Below are 19,025 nucleotides of genomic sequence, written 5' to 3'. Positions count from 1 at the left end.
AATTATAATTATTAATTTACTTAAGAGATGGCGCCTAACGTCTACCTCTAGTGTCAAATTACTTTATACCAATCATTTAATTAGCCTTATTATAGCCCGATATTTAGGCGATCGTTTGGTGATTTATTGTTACTACTCAGGCTTTGAGATGTTATCATTTATCAATATGTTTAATTATCTTTTAGCCTAGCAGATCACACAAGTTAGTGCTTTATAGAATGGTCTTTCCAACCCAAATTTAGGTAAGGATGAAGTTTCAAGCCCCGACTGAAAGGGTTTTCTTATTAGGGCAATCAAGTAATGTAATGATAACTCTGGAAACTCTGTGAATGATGTTGATCTTGCTTTTTGTGAAGAAATGTCTGCAAGTAAAAAAATTTCCGCTGAAGTATAAATCGACTGAATCAATATCTTGTTTTATTCCTTATGTTTCAGCTCAGTCTAAAATTGCAACTTAATGGCTAGAATCTATTTTCCAAATTTTTGTGAATAAGGATTACTCGATTCTCAAGTGTCTAGAGGCATTCGAAGAATTCACACTATCCTTGAAATCAAGAGTATTGTTTCTAGAAAAAGCTCTATGGAAGCCATAGTAAATCAGTAAATATACAGAGGGTAATGAAAATTGTTTTTGTACTTCCATGTAGAAATTTTTGGTTAATAAGAAACTCATTGTCGATAATCTCAAAGAATTAATGGCACGGCAATCCCTCCTCATAAGGGAAAATGTGCACAACAGTGTTATTTTGGATGAAGGAATTTGAAGAAGTTTATTTAATTGGTTCTTTATTTGGCTTTGCAGGGGAGGCACTATTCTGCATAATAATGGTTGATCCGAGATACCATCGCTGCCAAAGCACCAGAATTACTCGAATGCAAGGTAGCAACACATAATTGTGCAACTGGGCTTTTGGGTCCAAGTTCTTCAAAAAACATAAAAGTTCCAAGAATAACAAAGATAAGAAATTGCATCAAATAAGTCACTTCAGATGAATGCAGTGGCTTTGTCAGTTTAGTGAGAATTTTCTCTAAACAGACATATTCTACAGTTGGGAGCATCGTCGGTATCACTCGGGGAAATAAACTTTATCAGTCCAAGAAATGTTCCACAGCCAATCACTCTCCTCCTTGGTCTGAGCTATGGTTTGAAATGCAAATATCTGTCTGGCATCTGCATTGAAAGACAAAATTTGTTGAATGTGAGACATCTTGTAAGAGTAGAAGAGCATAATGTTCCTCAGTTTTGTGAATTGTTGAGTATAGTTTATATAACATTAATAAATAATTACCTTAACTGTATATTAATTTAATGACAGAAAAAATATAAAATTCATTAATTACATTAACACATTTTAATTAAATTTAATTTGTTCATTAATACATAACCAAAGTCATAGAATTGTTAGTTTGGCACTTGGTCTATTGATATTAAATCCGGCTTCGTCTCAAAATGTCTTTACTTCCATGTCTTTTATGGTTAACGTGACTATACATTTTAAGGTTTAGCAAGTTAATTGTGCATGGCATGGAAATAAATGTACAGTACTTCTTGAGATGAAGTTAAATTTAATGTCAAAGGGTTGAACATTAAACTTGGTTACATATTAACGAACAAATTAAGTTTGTATATTAAAAATTCAGTTAAGATATGTTAAGGTAATTAATGAATATTATATATTTTCTGTCGTTAAAGTAATTTATAGTTAAGATAATTATTCACAAATATTAACTGCAGATATTGACACATTAACTTTTATAATAAATTATTTATTACAAAAGTTAATGCAATGTATTCTATGTTTATAAATGCCACTGAGATAATGCAAATTGAAGAGGCATTGTTTAACATATTTTCTTGCTCTTTTTCATAATTCTAAATTTATTATTCTTTTTTGCAGTTTAAGGAATAAAAATTGAAATTATTTATTGCGATAATTAATAACAATACTTTATGTATTTGAAATTTTGATTTTTCTCTTTTTAAATATAATTAATGAAATGCTGAGAAGTAAGTGAAGCATTTTGTAGTTCTCTTTGAACTACAAAACACAAAAAAACCATTGTAATTAAAAAAGAAGATTTAATTAAACTTGTTAAAGTTTGTATAATTAATGAGATTGCATTAAACAGATTTATTCTTTATTTTACCCCTTTCTCTCTCTTATATATTAAATATATTTTGAAAGAGAATATCGTGCTTAACGTGATATAATTTTGATTTTAATTGAATATTTCTGTGCAGATTAAATCTAATTAAGATATTACAAATAGTTTAACTTAATTTGGTTAGTAGACTAGTTTGGTGGTTGGTAATTAAATTACTATAATTCGGACGACGTAATGACGTTCTCTCCGTTATAATTATAGTATTGTTAGGATGTTTGCTCAACACAAAGATGACAAGAAACGTGTAGAAAAGGCTCTCGAAGCATGTAATCTTCCTACGGGAAAGGTGAGTTAATGCAGGTAATAGTCTTCTTTTTCTTTTTGTCCATACATCCGAATAATCTAAAATTTTTCTTTTGATTATTTCATTGGTATTACTACTACTGTTGTTTTAGAATGATGGAATCTCTTCGGAAAAATTTACTTTCGACGTATTCTTCAATTTTTATCGGCATCTCGTCGGCAGGGAAGAGGTGGATAACATTTTCGAAAGCTTGTAAGTTTATAAATAACTGTTTCTTTTTATGTTATTTGAGGTTAATGTTAGAAAATATAGAGAGTTGCCTTAATTTCTAAAGTATCCATTTGAATTACAAATACATAATAAGTAAATTATGAAAATCAAAATTTCACAAACAGTTAGCATTAAACTCTATAGATACCTTAAACAATACAATCAATTCATTGAGTATTGACATTTTTTCTATCTGTTAACCTTCTTTCTTCCTTTTGTTCTGATATTAGGATGAGACAATTGGATAGATTGATCATTACCATCTCTTTCTTCCGGCTTTTTTTTTCTCTGTATTGTCTAGGAGTTAACTTTCCTTTTCACTCACATCTCTCAACCTTTTTCCCAGTCTTTCTCACTATCCCAGTGCTACAACTCTCCTTGTATAAGCCCATTTTGAAAGCCACTTTCCTTTGTCCTGTTTTGTAAGGTTGGATGATTTGTATGTTCAAATCGTCTAACCTTACTGAACTAATTTGTTGCAGCAACACATGTACCAACACACACACTTTCACTAATCTTTGTTTTTAATGTGTTCACCAGGTTTTTGTAATTAAAATTATGAATATCAAAAGCAATATTTATTTAATATCTACATAAATTATGGAATAAAAGAAAATTTTATTAAAGTATAACATTGGTATTGTTAGAGTTCACAATACAAAGATCCACTTAAGTTCTTTGTAAAAAGGGCTGGCAGAATTACAACTTAATAAAGTAAAAATTACATTACGGATGTACAATTACATTACAGCCCTTTTTACAAAGAAATATATTTTTAATTGTGTTAGGATTGTCACCTGTGGACATTTTAGACTATTTTACATATTTGTGTAGAGGCATAACCTCTAAAGAAAGGTTGTCTGTCCAATGGAAAATAGTTGTTCCTGGTGATTGGACATGGCAAGCAATGAAGATAGGACTAGTATTCATCTGTAATGTAATTTTTACTTTATTAAACCCATATAAGTTTTTGGAATCTTTAGGTCCTTTTTTTGCATTGTAGAAACATAGTAAAATGTTAGCGAAGTCGACTTTTTCTCATAGGCTCTTCCTTGCCTAAATACCTAATATATGTAAAAGTCTCATTAGTATTTATTAAAAATTGCAACATCAGCCACTGTTTAGAATTGATATATCATTGTTGTTAATTTATCTATACATCAGGTTGTGTTTCTATGTTAAATGATTTTTCTTAATCATTTAAATTAAAAATTAATTAGATTTAAAAGTAAACATTTTAATTTAAAAATATATGCAGAATTATTTTATACTTTTCATTTCTAAATTTTTCTAAATCAAAAGGAAATGAAACGAGTACTTGTAAACAAGTTACATAATTAAGTGATTCACATTAACTTCCTGTTCAGATAATAATAATTAAATTGTTTCAAATTCATTTACTTTTAAACTTTTCATCTAAACAATTTGCCCATGAATACATTTGCTAAGTAATTAATTTTGAAAATTTCATTTAGTAAATTTTCCATAAAAATTTCAATATTAGATCATTTATTTTAGTTAAAATATGCTTTTTTTTTCCTTAAGAAATTTAATTTTAGATACAAAAAACTCTTACATTTCATGGAATAAATGACATATTTTAATTTGAAACATATAGAATAATTGCAGTTTTGTGACGATTATCAATCTTCAGCCAAATAACTTTAAAAATAATTAATTTTGTGTTAAAAGAAATTAGGAGTTATTTTATTATAAATACTTCTGCTTATAAACAAGCAAATAAATTATTTTTAATATTTATGTTATTACGTGAAAGAACTGAGTTTTAAAGTCGTTCGACAGGTGCGGAGGGAATAAGAAAAAGGGCATGACGGCCGAACAGCTGGTGAATTTCCTAAATAAAGAACAACGAGACCCTCGACTAAACGAGATTTTATATCCTTATTGCAATCTTGCGCACGGTGCGGAGATTATTAAACAATATGAAAGTAAAAACTATGCACAAAAAGGTAAAAGTAAAGTGAATTTAAGAATTAAATAAATAAACGAAACTTAGAAAATTAACAAGCAAATATTTTTAGGACTTCTATCGGCGGATGGATTTCTAAAATATTTAATGAGCGATGATAATGCCATAGTGGCACCGGAAAAATTTGATTTAAATCAGGATATGGATCATCCTCTTAGTCATTATTTTATCAATTCCTCGCATAATACTTACCTAACAGGTAAATCATTTTTTTTTGTGTTTAACATATCTACATATTCTTTATAATTATTAAACATTCATATGATTTTAGGGCATCAGTTGACGGGGCGGTCTTCGGTAGAGATGTATCGACAATGTCTGTTGGCCGGATGTCGATGCGTGGAATTGGACTGTTGGAATGGTCGCAACTCGGATGAAGAACCCATCATCACTCACGGCTACACGGTCGTAACCGAAATTCTGTTGAAAGTAAAAAGTCTTATTTTAATTCAAATTTATTTTAAAATATTTTGATTATTTTACAGTAAATATTAAAATTTTAGCTATTTTTATTCAGGAAGTATTAGAGGCAATTGCAGATAGCGCTTTCAAAACATCTGCTTATCCAGTCATCTTGTCATTTGAAAACCATTGCTCGTAAGTAAGTTAGTACTTAAAGACATTAGGTCTATCGCATTATAACTTTTGTTTTTATTTCCAAATTAGACAAAAACAGCAGGCCAAAATGGCAATGTACTGTTCAAAAATATTTGGAGATATGCTACTGATGGAGCCACTGTCGACGCATCAGGTTAGTTTTATGAATATGCATTGTTGCAATATTTATGTTATAGTTACTTGATTTTTTAAATAATAAAATTATAATTAAAAAAAAGGAAAAAAATTGAATTTAAATTAATTCTCTGAAGGTAATATTATTAATTCTAAGAAAACCTAAAGTTAAATCAATGTCTCTCGGTATTTAGTAAGTCTGATCCTGCCATTCAGATGGATTGGGCAGCAACAGTTTTCCATTTTGTGTGATCTTTTGTGACATGCAATTTTTCATTTAATAATGATATTTTAGAAATCATTTTTTAATGTACCGAGTCAGTCTTTGCTTCACTTTATTTTTTTTTTCCATCAGAAGGTAGCCATTACAATGCACTCTTAGAATGCCTATGATCCAATAAATGTAGATGACCAGTCAATTGCATTTTGTTGCCGTCTATCACATTGTCTTAGTTTTTTTTTATTCATAACTTTGCAGATTTCAACATTTATAATGCAGTCACAATAATTGATTTTAAGGATTCCTGATGGAACACATTTTAATTTTTGCACTATTTTTCTCAATAAATAAAATCAAGTAATTGTATTTATGAATTATTTGTTTTAATAAACAAACAGATAGCATGAAATAGATTTGACATTAAACTTGAATTGTAATCTATGTCATATGTATGGTTCTGCCAAAAATGTCATTTGGATGTCTAGAATGTATAGGTTTTTTGCAGTAGTCACAGTCCAAATTCATTAAGTGTGTTGAGCAATAATGCTTTGGACAATCATTAAACTGTTACTTCCAAGGCAATAGAGGTTGAAGCACTTGTCAGAGGGATTAAAATTATTTCATTGGGAAATGTTCTTGGCAAGATTAAACCATCTTTATATTGTACTAATATATTATGTTTCTACAAACATAATTATTGATACAAATATAAACATCTATAAAACCAATTTTTAGATGTTTATATTTGTATATATACACTAGAGTAAAGCAATATCAGGCCAAGTGCTGTAGTGGGTTTTAGGGGGCTTGGACACCAAGTCGTCTTAGTCAGCACTGTGAGTAAACAATATGGTTATATCTAAATTAATAGTTCTGGAATTGAAGATTGAACAGAGGTCTGAATAGCATAACCGGGAATGCGTTTGCATGGCAAGTGGGGATCGGGGATTCAATTTCCACTTGCATTCTTTTCTTCCTGAACCTTCTAAATTAATTATTAAATATTAATTTAATTATAATTATTAAATTTGTCAAGAGACTGCAACTAATGCATACTTCTGGGCCAAATTACTTTATGTTTAATTAGAAAATAGTAGCATTAATATAGTCCAATATAATTTGGCAGTCATTTGGTTTTAATTATTGTTGATATGCTGTGATTTAGCATTTGTGTTAAATATTGTTTAAATAAGTGACAATGCATGTGCAGTCTGTGACTGCATGCTTTTGTATGATTCTAAGAATCATGCTAGAAAGATTCACTCTTAGAATTGTACAGAATGGCCAAAATATGGCATTGTTTATTGATTGAACAAATGCTGTTTTCCATTAATCCGAATATAGATTGTTTTTTGTCAGGCTGTTTCTATGCTTTTACACAATAAAGATTACACAAAACTGAGCAAACCCAATATAATTGTGACTTGTTACATAATCGATACACACAATAAATGTGTATAATTATGAACATAGAGAATATAAAATCCAGTACAAGAAAATCACATATATATGGTATAACTGAGCCATCAAGGTGATGGAAGCTGGGGATTTTTTTTGGCCTGGAGAAAACTTGGGGTTCATAGTGGTTCCTATCTCTATAAATTAGTGTTATCTTTATTAACACAATAAAAAGCAGTATTAAAGATCTTGAGTCTTGTGTGTGCATTGGGGCTGGCATCCACTGGTTTGACCAAGACCGTCTTGAAGATTTGGTTTTTGCTGACAATATCTCCTTATTAGAGGAAAGCAAGACAATGCTACAGCACGCTATGACTCGGGAGACACACAAAATTGGCCTCAGGATAAACGCCGTACAGTTGAAAATTATGCATGTATGTGACACTGACCGTATGTGGGGAGTAATTGTCAGAGTACAACGATTGGAGGAGGTGGAGAGATTTACCTACTTGGGTAGTGTTATTTCCCAAAATGGTGACGTGGAAATGGATGTGAAGTGCTGCATCAGAAAAGTGGCAACAGTCTTCTGGTGGATGAACAAAATCTGGTCCTCACCATCCATCTCATTGAGAATCAAATTCCACCTGTTCATTTCCATTGTGATTTTGATAGCTGTTTATGCTAGTGAGTCCTGGAAGACATCAGGAAACATCAATAGAAGGCTTGATGTATTCCAATAGAGATGCTTATGACGAATCCTAAAGATCTGATATTTAGATCATATTACCAATGAATAAGTTTTCCAAAGAAGATGCAAACTTCATAACATTGTCACCCATAGAAGTGTCCGACTGGTCGGCCACATTTTTTGTATGAAGAATAATAGGATCCCTAAGACAGCCATGAAGTGGGTTTCCCTGGTGCCAAACGACCATGAGGATGCCCCAGGAATACTTGTAGAACTTTTCTTCAAGATTTGAAGATGCTGAATATGACTTTGGAGGAAGCTGAAGCCCTCGTCCACGATTGAAGTCAATGGAAGTAATTGCTGCCCAGTATGCTACCTAGCATTGGAGATACTACTACTACCACTAATAAAGATCGTATATTAGTAAAGAAACATTCTGTGTATTCCATTCGTTGGCAAAAAGGCAAAAGGGGTCTGCTAAAGAGCATATAGCTTGCTTTATCCTTGGACCTCATATAAATGCTTGACAGCTGTGTGTAACAAAATAAATGTAACAGTGTTATTGTAGAAGTCCAGTGTGATTAACTGCTGAGTATAAGTTTATCAAAATGAAGGCAAAGTTACGAAATATAACATGTGGATCAGACAGCTTAGTATGGGTTTATTGGTAATCCTGATGTGTGTCATATCTTTGTTCATCTTTGAAATATTATTGAATATATCTACAGTAATTTTTACAAGTGTTAACACAAAATAATTATACAAAGTTTGTTTGAAAAAAGACGGGAAAAAATAATAGGAACAGTGCATTGCAAGCAGAGGGAAATACTTTGAAGAGACAAATGTATATAATACTGTAATTACAGTAATAAAGTTTCTATGAGAAAAATCCGGTCTTTTTTTAACAGACCTTATATAGCTTTGCTATCTTCTTAGATATTATCTTATTAGTTTCTTACACGTGTGTGCATTTACTGTGTATATTATTCTAAAGTCAAACAATTTGCCGAATTGTCAGGTTGTTATTTTCAGGCTATTTTTAATAATCGGTTACAAATTATTGGCATATCTTCATGGTAAGAAGTTGTGTGTTTGAGTCCCACTTCAGACCAATTCTTTTCTTCTGGAAATTTCTAAATTAAAAATTAATTAATTATAATTATTTAAATGAATACAAGATGGGTGTCTATCTACCTCTAGTCAAGATTAATTCGTAACTAATTATTAACATAGTCTGAAAATTGCCAATAATTTAGCAGATCGTTTGACTTTAATCAATTAAATTGCAATTTGAGTTGATGTTTGTTAAGTATATTAATTATTCTATACATAAATTCATCAGAATAGACATAAATGATTTGTTGAAAATAAATATTACCATTATTACTAATCATTAAGTGGTAAGTAGATTTCTATAACTTAAGTTATTACAACTTTAATTCAACACTTTGCATTCGACTTTCTCAATGCTATGGTCGATCTACTTACGGATAAGACCGCTCCTATGAAGGACTCAAACAACATTTTAGATGGAACTTACACACACAATGTAATTATTCCAATTACATGAACTGCTCAGTTATCCAAAGGCTTTGGATAACGGAATGGGTCGATTAGAAGAAAATTAGTTCCGTCATAAGATTAATAGTAGCATCTTTAGCAGCAAATAAATTTCAAAGTTTAACCTAAGTTTTGTCAGAAACACTGGCCAAACTAAAATAATATATTAATTAAACAGAGACATATGTCAATGGCAAATGAATACAATAAAGTAATTGCAGTTAGTAGCTAATGCTTTCTTTGATCTGGCCTAGTATTTGGCTGCAGTTTCAAGTGAGTATTGCATTCACTTTGCCATCATAAATAAAAATAAATTGTTTATATTATGTTCGATTTTTGTTTATAATAAAAATTGTCTGAGAAATAAATGACAATTACACCATATTTAAATATAGATAAAACGCAAGCTGTTTGTTAAGCTGGCATTGTAAGACCTTTTTTTTTTTTTGGTTAAATCTGTTAATCATCTGTGTGCGGTGCTGGCTCAATGGTAACTCAATGTAGCTGAGGCAAAATCAATTTTTATATTTATTTCTACCCCTGCTGGAATGGTTATCAAAAAAGTCGCTTCTCGCTTGCACTCATCTATGAACTATTATATTTATAAACAACTTGAAAGTATATTTATGAAAGTTTATTGTATTCTAGTTAATATTTTTATTTATTCATTTATTTATCCTCCTTTTGAACATTTTTGATCGCTTGTTTTGCCACTCTAGTCAGTCACCTCATTGCCTTGCCCATCAAGCCAGCCCATTTGTTTGTTAATTAAGACATTCCATCATTTGTGTAAACCTTGAAACCAGACAAAAATAAGTTTAAAAATGTCAACAAAGAGAAGTCTGACTTTTATTACTTTGGTTTCAACTATGTGACAATATCCAGAAGGCTATCAGAACATTACTTGCATGCTGGTAAAAACTATTTCATCCCTCATCGCTATTGGAATGGGCATAAGTCATAAATGCATGTTATTTCAATAATGCATAGACTTGGATTCGAGATTCGTTTGATCTGCCATTTCTCTACTACAGGATAACTATTGAACTCTCATATTAGATAAGGTAGTACAAGTTCCATTTTGTTATTTCAACATCACAATATGATTTAATTTTGATAAAGTTTTATTTCCTTCTTGTAGTTTGTATTAACTTATTGTTAATGTTATCATCCATAATTTTATACTAACATACCTTTATTGTGGTGGCTTCATTTAATATTTGTACAGTCCTGTTTATTTCAGCATTTTATGAGATATTGCCAACCTTCTGACCTTTCTCCAAATTTACTGTCGATCAACAAACAGATGGGACTTGGCCACGATATTCTGCAAGAATGTTCACTTGGCATAGTTTACCAAAGCTGGCCAAATAGTAGGACAAAAACATTTCTAATAAATTCTCTTTTTTGTTTTTCTTAACAAGCAGTTTGTCTTTTTTATTTATCAATACAAATAACAAAGCAAATTAAGGACAAAGATTAACATTAACAAATATACATGCATTTACGTTATACAGTCGACCCCCTATAAGATATAGATACGTTCCAATTTATTAGGAATCCGATTTCTTACAAGTCGTTCCAATCACAGCCCGACACGTGTCAAGTTTACGGACTATGGCTGATTGAAAGATTTCCTTCCATAAAATTAATCGATTCTACACTAATCCGACTCAACATTTCCAAAATACGTATATTTTTTCGTAGTTTTATAGGAATCGTAATTATAGGGACCGTAATTATAGGGGGGTCGACTGTACATACATGATGTATTGGTGGCAGTTTCAAAAATAAATTGTTTGTAGACAAGACAATCGAATGAAAGTAGAACCGTGAGCAGTTTGGTAGCATTACAAATCAGACACTGCAATACCGTGAGAAGATTGCACTCATTGCGCTGCTAAGTCTATCTTTGAGTACTGCCAAACTCTGTGGTGCTACTTGCAAGTTTTTCTTTTAGTTTTTCATAATTTTAACGAATTGTAAATACTAAATATTATTATGAATTTTTAAAATTTATATTTAAATATTCGTTTTTATTTTTGTGTTTAGCTGAAGCCAAATCAGTCTTTGCCTTCTCCTAACCAATTGATTAGAAAAATTATTATAAAAAACAAGAGAAAACATTATCCGAGAGGTGTGAATTAGTTTTGTACATTAATATAATTTATATTTGTTAAAAATTTTATTTTGAATTGATTATTATTATATTCAAGCATCTAAACCGGTAGATGCCAATGTCAACAAAGAAGACCAACCTACACCATTGCCCCAGACGGCAGAGAGACTAAATTCCGTTACATCGGTTGGTTCATTGACAAGCAATACGGAAGAGAGTCAGATCGATCCGGGAGGAGGAGGAATGGGAGATGCTGTGGTGAATGGCATAGATGCTTCTCTGTCAGTGAAGAGTCCGGGTATTGGTTGCGACGTCGAAGAGAGCGACACAGAGTCCGGATCCGAAGACGAGGATTCACAGGACAGACAGACGGAAGATCAAAATGAAGTGAATATATACACTAAACATTTCGTTAACATTTAAAAGAAATTTAATTTCTTAATTTTAAACAAATCACTTACAAATACTTAGGGTACGGCCGCCAAAGAATCCGAAGCCGGAGCCGAGATGTCCGCCCTCGTCAATTACATTCAGCCAGTTCGGTTTCATTCGTTTGAATATGCCGAAAGTAATTACAATATATTATAATAAGATCTATTAAAGACAATTTCTGCTCATTTTTAAAACTGTGATAAAATAAAACATATAAAAGCAATAATATAAATTAGTTTTGAAATAAGAAAATTAAATTAAAATATGATTTTAAGAAATAAAACAATTTTTGCCCAGGAAGAAATAGAAGCTATGAAATATCTTCCTTTGTTGAAACACAAGCCACAAATTTATTAAAAGAAAGACCTATAGAATTTGTCAAGTATCCTTTTTAAATTATAAAACTGCTGCTTAATACTTAGTTTGTTTTTAATTATTATTTTTTAAGTTAATTATAACAATACACGATAAGTTATTGTATTTACTTTGTAGATCAACATAAACTATTCTCGTTTTATGTGATTCGAGTTTGTAAATATAAAGGTAACTGATGCATTTCGTACCTCTTCCGGCACACAATTTTATAAGAGAAAATTAATGTTTATGGTTGCTTTAGTGGCCCTCATTGTGTTATAGAACTTACAAAATTCAAATGAGTTTCTGTATTTTCCAAAAAAGAATATTCTAAAATTGCAATGATGTTATTTAGACTTAAAGCATAGTTTAAAAAACTGAATATTAGAAGTAGCAAAGTTTTAAATATAATGATTTGTAACTTTAGAAGAATAAGTTCAGCATTATTTGCCATGCCTGTGCCAGATTCAATTTGGCTGTATTATTAACATACTCACCATTATTCCATGTTTATAAATCTTGATGGTTTCTAAAGTCCTTAGCTTCAGATTGTTCCTTTGTAGTTTAACCTCCTCCCAACATGGCGACAGCCTGGACTCACAAGCAAATTGTGAAGATTGACATTTTGTAAATGTATTAGCTATTCTGGCAAGCTTAGATTTTCATAATTAAATTTACTTAACTGATATTAAACATTAAAAGTTGTTTATAAACTCAATTAGAATTTAATTAGTGTTTTTAGGTTCCTTAACCATCATCTTTGGATAGTTTTTTAGAATTAGAATTTGTATTTTTTTAGAACTACTCTCATCCCTCCAGGAGAGAGCGCAATTTTTCAGAGTTTCTGTTCTAAAAAATGGAGGATGAGAGTTAAAGGATCTCGTATATAACAAATTTGTTATATATGAATGTTATATTAATGTAATTTTTAGTTTGTTGTCATCTGAAATGATTAACTACATCAATTGAAGGTTTAATATATAGTAGATTATATTTTTACATTTGTAATATCATAGCAGTTTCCTCAATTAATGCCAGTTACAATAAACGACAGTTAAGCAGAATATATCCTCGGGGAACAAGAGTAGATTCCAGTAATTACATGCCTCAGGTAAAAATAATGTTTGAATTATTTTTTTGTTTATTAAATTCTTGAATTAAAAACTTCTCTTGCTTTAGGTATTTTGGAATGCAGGTTGTCAACTTACGGCTCTTAACTTTCAGACGTTAGGTAACTATAATTGTGCAAATTTAAATGTGTTTTTCATTCTCAAGATAATTACATTTAATGTTCTGATATCATTTTAGATCTTGGTATGCAATTAAATTTGGGTATTTTTGAATACAATGGACGCAGCGGTTATTTACTAAAACCGGATTTTATGAGAAGAAATGATCGAAAATTCGATCCGTTTACTGAATCGACCGTCGACGGAATTATTGCAGGGACGGTAACTGTTAAAGTAAGTGTTAATTTATCAAATGGTTGCATGTCTCAATTATATCTAAATTACAAATTATTAGAAAAACAAGTATTATTAACTTTTGCTTTTAGGTAATTTCAGGACAGTTTCTGTCAGATAAAAGAGTGGGAACGTATGTCGAAGTTGACATGTACGGTCTTCCTGCCGACACCGTTAGAAGACGTTTTCGAACGAAGACAATTCCAGCAAATGGAATAAATCCATTTTATGATGAAGAGCCATTTGTTTTTAAAAAAGTTAGTTACCCATTTAAATTTATTTTGAAAATATACACCATCTTTAAAAGATTTCATTTTCAAATTGTTTTGATTAAAAATCTTTAAAGGTAGTGCTACCGGATTTAGCTTGTTTAAGATTTTCTGTTTACGATGACGGCAATAAATTTATTGGCCATAGAGTTCTGCCTGTAGTCGGTCTACGTCCAGGTAAGATATTTTTCGTTCTATTTGTGCATTTATAACTTTGATTAGAAAAAGTTTGAATGTATTCTGATGTGATAGAAATGAAGTGAAATATTCTTGCAACAAAAATCTAGATTTAGCAATTATTCATTTATGTTTACATTTAGCAGCATATGAAGTCTGTCTGGAAAATATCCTGCTATTGTTAATATAACAAGAATTGTTTGTGTGATATCAGTGTAACTTGGCACCAAAGGAGAATAGACTGGAATGCACATGTTTAAACAATAACGACTCACTGTATCATTGAATGAGCATGCTGAAAAGTGTCTATATCAAAACATCAAATTATCCATGTGACTCCGTCACTGTACAATTCAAGTTTGACACTCAGTAACTCCTGGTTTTTCCAAAACTAAAATAACCTTTAAAAGAGAAGCAATTTCAGACCATCATTGAGATCCAGGAAAACAGGAGACAGCTGATGGCAGTTCCAACAAAGGATTTTGCAAAGTGTTTTGAACAGTGGAAGATATGCCAGGAGAACTGTATTAGGCTTTGTTTTTTGTTAGTTATGGCAACACAACACTTGGGCCTAGGGGATGCCTTCAGGTCTTTTTAAGGGTAACTGGCCCCTATTTAGGCATTAAAGATGTGGAGAAAATCTGGAAAACTCCACGTGGCCAGCCTGTTCTGATGAGGCATGAACTCATGACCAAATATTGGTGTTCGGGGAATGGAACTGCTTAGCCACTGGTGAGTACAGACCGTGTGAGGTCCCAAGGTGCCTACTTTGATGGGGACAAAGGTGTTGTTTGCCTATATACAATATTTCTTGTATCTTCAATAAATCTCTATTTTTCATATTACTTGGCTGGATACTTTCCTGACAGACCACATATATACAAATATTTTAAGTCATGATAGAATATCCAAATTCAAAATAACCTTTATTACAATAAGTTGTCAGTACTTATTGCAATCTTTTGTTTCTAATACATCATTTACAATATTTATATGTATTATATGTTTATATGCATTATATGTTAAAATGACTTTATTATTAAGATTCTTATTCAAAAAACATTACTAGCTTGCTTATTTTGCTACAGTACATGTTTAAAATGTCTCTTAGCCAGAAAACACTGGTGAAATTTACATGCTTGTTTCTTGTGCATTTTGTCTCATTTACTAATAAATTATAATTCTTTCATGGTAGTGTTATTGAGTATAAGATACCATCTTGGCTAATCTATCGATTATCAGAGCTGCATAACATCGGCTCTTCTATGACAATGTTGCATGTTGCCATACAATTGGAAACATTGCAGTTTTAATTTGTATTTTGTTCTTATGTATGGAAAATGTACAAACTGCCGTGGAACTTCTGCTCAAGTGTATTACACGTTCCTTCAAACAAATTTATTTATTTTGCCATAAAATTGCCATAACATTTCAGTGGAACTAATACATCGTAAACTATGCACATTATTGTGCAACTTGGAAAGACCTTTTGTACCCATTAAAGCAAACACTCTGTATATTTTTACCTTTGGTGGCAAATTAGGACAGTAGAATTTTGTTTCAGTAGGATTTTATTTGGTATTTTTCAATAACTGAACCATAGTTAATAATTTAGTTTTATTTGAATAAAAAGTTAATATTAAAATTTTTTAAAATTTCAAATGCCTCGTCATTCAGAAGAACATAAAAAATTAACTCTAGTAGGAAAGTTAACTTTTTAACAAAGTGCCACTTTTATCTCTTTGAATAACCTAAATTGCAATTTTTTTTATTTCTTTGTGTCATGCTCATCAAATAAAACTTTATTTAATAGGTTCAGTAGACAATCAATGATTCAATGGAAGGGATGTAAAAATTTTACAGTTAATAAAATTTCAAGTTACGGAAACTACCATTAGTTTAGAGATCATAACTATTGCAATACAAACAATATACAGTAGTTATACTTGATGCGATTATTTTTTAGATACATATACATACAAGATCAAAACATTTTCACTATTAGTGAAAAGTCCATGCAAGTTCGTCCTTAATGATTTGTTACTTTACGCTTGACAATGTTTCAGAGGTGGTCGATCAAGTCGAAAGCCCCCTTTTTATGAAAGACATTGTTTATAGATTTTAAGGAGCATTCTATAAAGCTTTTTGGGCTAAATATGGATTGAAATATATATTCATAATTAATAATATAACTGGAATATTTTTATAATAAATAAAAAAAGTATTTAATTTTACAGCATTTGTTCTATAACCTAGATTAGTATTTTCAGTCTTTTTGAAGGACTGTCTTAAGGTTTGCTTACAATACAATTTATGTAATTATAATTATCAAATTTATCGAGAGACGGCACCTACTTCTAGGCTAAATTACTCGACGTGTAATTATTAAATGGTAGCATTACTATAGCCAAATGTAATTCAGCAATCATTTGACATAAATCTTAAATATATTAAATACATCAAATATGTTCTTCCTATGAAGTATAATTAATGTATGTATGTATATTTAAAATATCAAAAGATATTTATTAAATAGATATTAAATTGGGATCCCAGAAAAATATAAATGATTCATTGAGAGGAAACTGTATTAATGGATGCAGTTAAAATGTAAGGAGGATGTTCTCTGAATACTGATGGTTTTATAGTTTTGTTTGACAAATATTTTTAGATATTTTAAATGCATTTAAAGATTTCTTTTTATGTACAAGTACATTTGCATATATTTGTTGGAAAGATCATAAACATGCATTTAAATTTTAAATATCTTCAACAAAAAATGTGTATAAATTTTCCTTACTATATTAACTTTAACTATATATTAACTATTATAAATTACTATATTATTATTATTACTATATTATAAATTACTATATTATTGCTATATTAACTTTAACTTATATTAACTATTTACTGGTAAATAGTTTCTATGCTTAATTATCAATTAAAGTATTTTTAAATCCGTATCAACAAAACAGAGAAACAAAAATATGTGCACACAGAAATATATTAACACTGTAAAAAGTAGTCATTTATATTATAATTAATGTTATTTTTTGACTGACTTGCATAAGATTGTCTCTTATCTCTATCTTAAATCTAATTCTAGAATCTAGGTCTGCCATTACCTTTTATAGCTTACATAGTATCAGTTTAAGAGAATAGATCAGTTTGACCTAGATAAAATAATAAGTAATATATATTTTCATATTGGTACCAACATGTGCAACATATCTGCTATAATTTTTTGTTGATAAAAAAATTAACTATGACATCTTTAAAGTACTTTTAATAAAATACTGTTATTACAATTTTTGATGTTGTGTTCGTATTGTATCGATACACATCAAATTAAATATAGAAATTTGACATAATGATATGTTCTAATAAAAAAATGACAAAAATTTACAGTACTCAATGCATTTAGATGTGTGTAAATGTATACAATTTTAAGATTAAGAGAAAACAAAATAAGAATTTGAGAGACAAAACATTCTAAAGACAAATTTTTGATTTATATTGTATATTTCTTGTATTGGATTAATTTAATGCAATGGCTTGAATATTTCTTAAATTTTAAAAAGGTTATAACTTTTAAAAATCACAAAACAGGCTAATTTAGTAATTTTTGTTTGATTTTTTTTAATGCTTATGAAAATGAAAGTTTGATTTGGCCAAAGGATGCTGGCACGAGACGTTAATCATCTGTTTTTTTCAGATGGCATTTTGTATCTTCTGTTATATTAAAAAACTTTGGATTAGTGTTCCAAGAAGTATATTCTAAAGAATGTCAACACATTCTTTAGAAGACGGAATTAATCGGTCCAAAAAGACACTGCTAATTTTTTTAGCTCTTTCTGTTCAGTGGGCACCTAGAAGGCCTTTTTAGAAAGCCCGTAATGGGTTTGGCTATGTGGCAAGGGATAGAGCCTGAAGCATTTGGAAGAACCACCCCAAAAATTTCCAGTTTTTCAACCCATTTGGATTTGATTCCGGGTCTTCGGAGTGGTAGGCTGACAGCCTATCTGATTGCCCATCTCATTGTCATACTTTGGTATTACAAACAGAAATCGTTACAATTGCATCTTTAATAAATTGGATTTTCTACAGCTTTACAATATTTACTTTAATTGCTTGCAGATATCTAGCAGTTCATCCATATTTAAATGTATTTGAAAACAAGCATGGATTACACGAAAATTGTATTTTTTTTCTTGCAATACTCTGTGAGCATATGCCATCGTGAAATGAATAAATACAGTAATCTCGTGCAGATGGCCCATACAAAATAACAGTATTTTTTTGCTTTGTCATTAATTTATATTAAACGTATTATTATGTAAAACATTAATATATTTCTATTAAATTTACATAAGCTAAATAGCTCGACAAAATGATTTGTGTAATTAATTTGCATTTTTATAATTTATCGTTGTCCATTAATTACATTTAAATTATGATAATTATCATGAGAAGTATAATTTTGCATGTTTCGAAATAATTTAATATTTATATATTCCTTTTCTACGGATAATTATCCTTAATTGTAACGTTAATGTAATAATTAGTTTCTAGTTGTTTCTAGTTGTTGTTTTAATAGAAATATCATTAATTGTGCCACTCACTTGCCAAATTGATTTCTCCACTTTTTATTTTATGGAGTTAAAGTGACAAAGTAATATATGTTCTTTTTTAAAATTCCTTTTAAAATATGAATTCAAATAAACATTGTAGAATGTATTATTGTAGATGTAGCTTTTATTTAACGACATATAAAATGTATAAGATAGCATGGATATGCTATAATGGTTGAGGGAGTTAATCAATTTGGCAAGTGAAAAACGTAATAACATCAAATTCAGTCCTCACATAAGTGTACATTTTTTATTAGAGATTTTTTGCAAAAATGAATAATAACTGTTCTGTTACTGTTACAATGGTAA

At 30.1% G+C, this 19,025-nt stretch overlaps 1 protein-coding gene across 2 annotated transcripts in view; it reads left to right on the top strand.

The window, feature by feature from the left end:
* LOC111641962 (1-phosphatidylinositol 4,5-bisphosphate phosphodiesterase classes I and II-like) overlaps positions 1–19,025 on the top strand; it is a 42,765-nt gene that overhangs the window by 18,349 nt on the left and 5,391 nt on the right. Inside the window, exons 6-21 of one of the 2 annotated variants that reach the window (XM_023388226.1) lie at positions 2,368–2,452; positions 2,562–2,662; positions 4,484–4,650; positions 4,723–4,869; positions 4,942–5,099; positions 5,188–5,267; positions 5,337–5,421; positions 11,321–11,405; positions 11,500–11,774; positions 11,859–11,955; positions 12,117–12,201; positions 13,212–13,284; positions 13,353–13,404; positions 13,482–13,636; positions 13,729–13,893; positions 13,983–14,082. In XM_023388226.1, coding sequence (XP_023243994.1) covers positions 2,368–2,452; positions 2,562–2,662; positions 4,484–4,650; positions 4,723–4,869; positions 4,942–5,099; positions 5,188–5,267; positions 5,337–5,421; positions 11,321–11,405; positions 11,500–11,774; positions 11,859–11,955; positions 12,117–12,201; positions 13,212–13,284; positions 13,353–13,404; positions 13,482–13,636; positions 13,729–13,893; positions 13,983–14,082 — 1,910 coding nt within the window. Of the gene's footprint in view, positions 1–2,367; positions 2,453–2,561; positions 2,663–4,483; positions 4,651–4,722; positions 4,870–4,941; positions 5,100–5,187; positions 5,268–5,336; positions 5,422–11,320; positions 11,406–11,484; positions 11,775–11,858; positions 11,956–12,116; positions 12,202–13,211; positions 13,285–13,352; positions 13,405–13,481; positions 13,637–13,728; positions 13,894–13,982; positions 14,083–19,025 lie in introns of both variants that reach the window. The other variant, XM_023388217.1, reaches the window with a different exon arrangement.

The sequence above is a fragment of the Centruroides sculpturatus genome, unplaced genomic scaffold (assembly GCF_000671375.1).
Source record: "Centruroides sculpturatus isolate CEXI.00-Female unplaced genomic scaffold, Cexi_2.0 scaffold130, whole genome shotgun sequence".
NCBI classification, from domain to species: Eukaryota; Metazoa; Arthropoda; class Arachnida; order Scorpiones; family Buthidae; genus Centruroides; species Centruroides sculpturatus.
The sequence above is the reverse complement of the archived record's forward strand: the minus strand, read 5'-3'. Positions and strand labels throughout refer to the sequence as shown.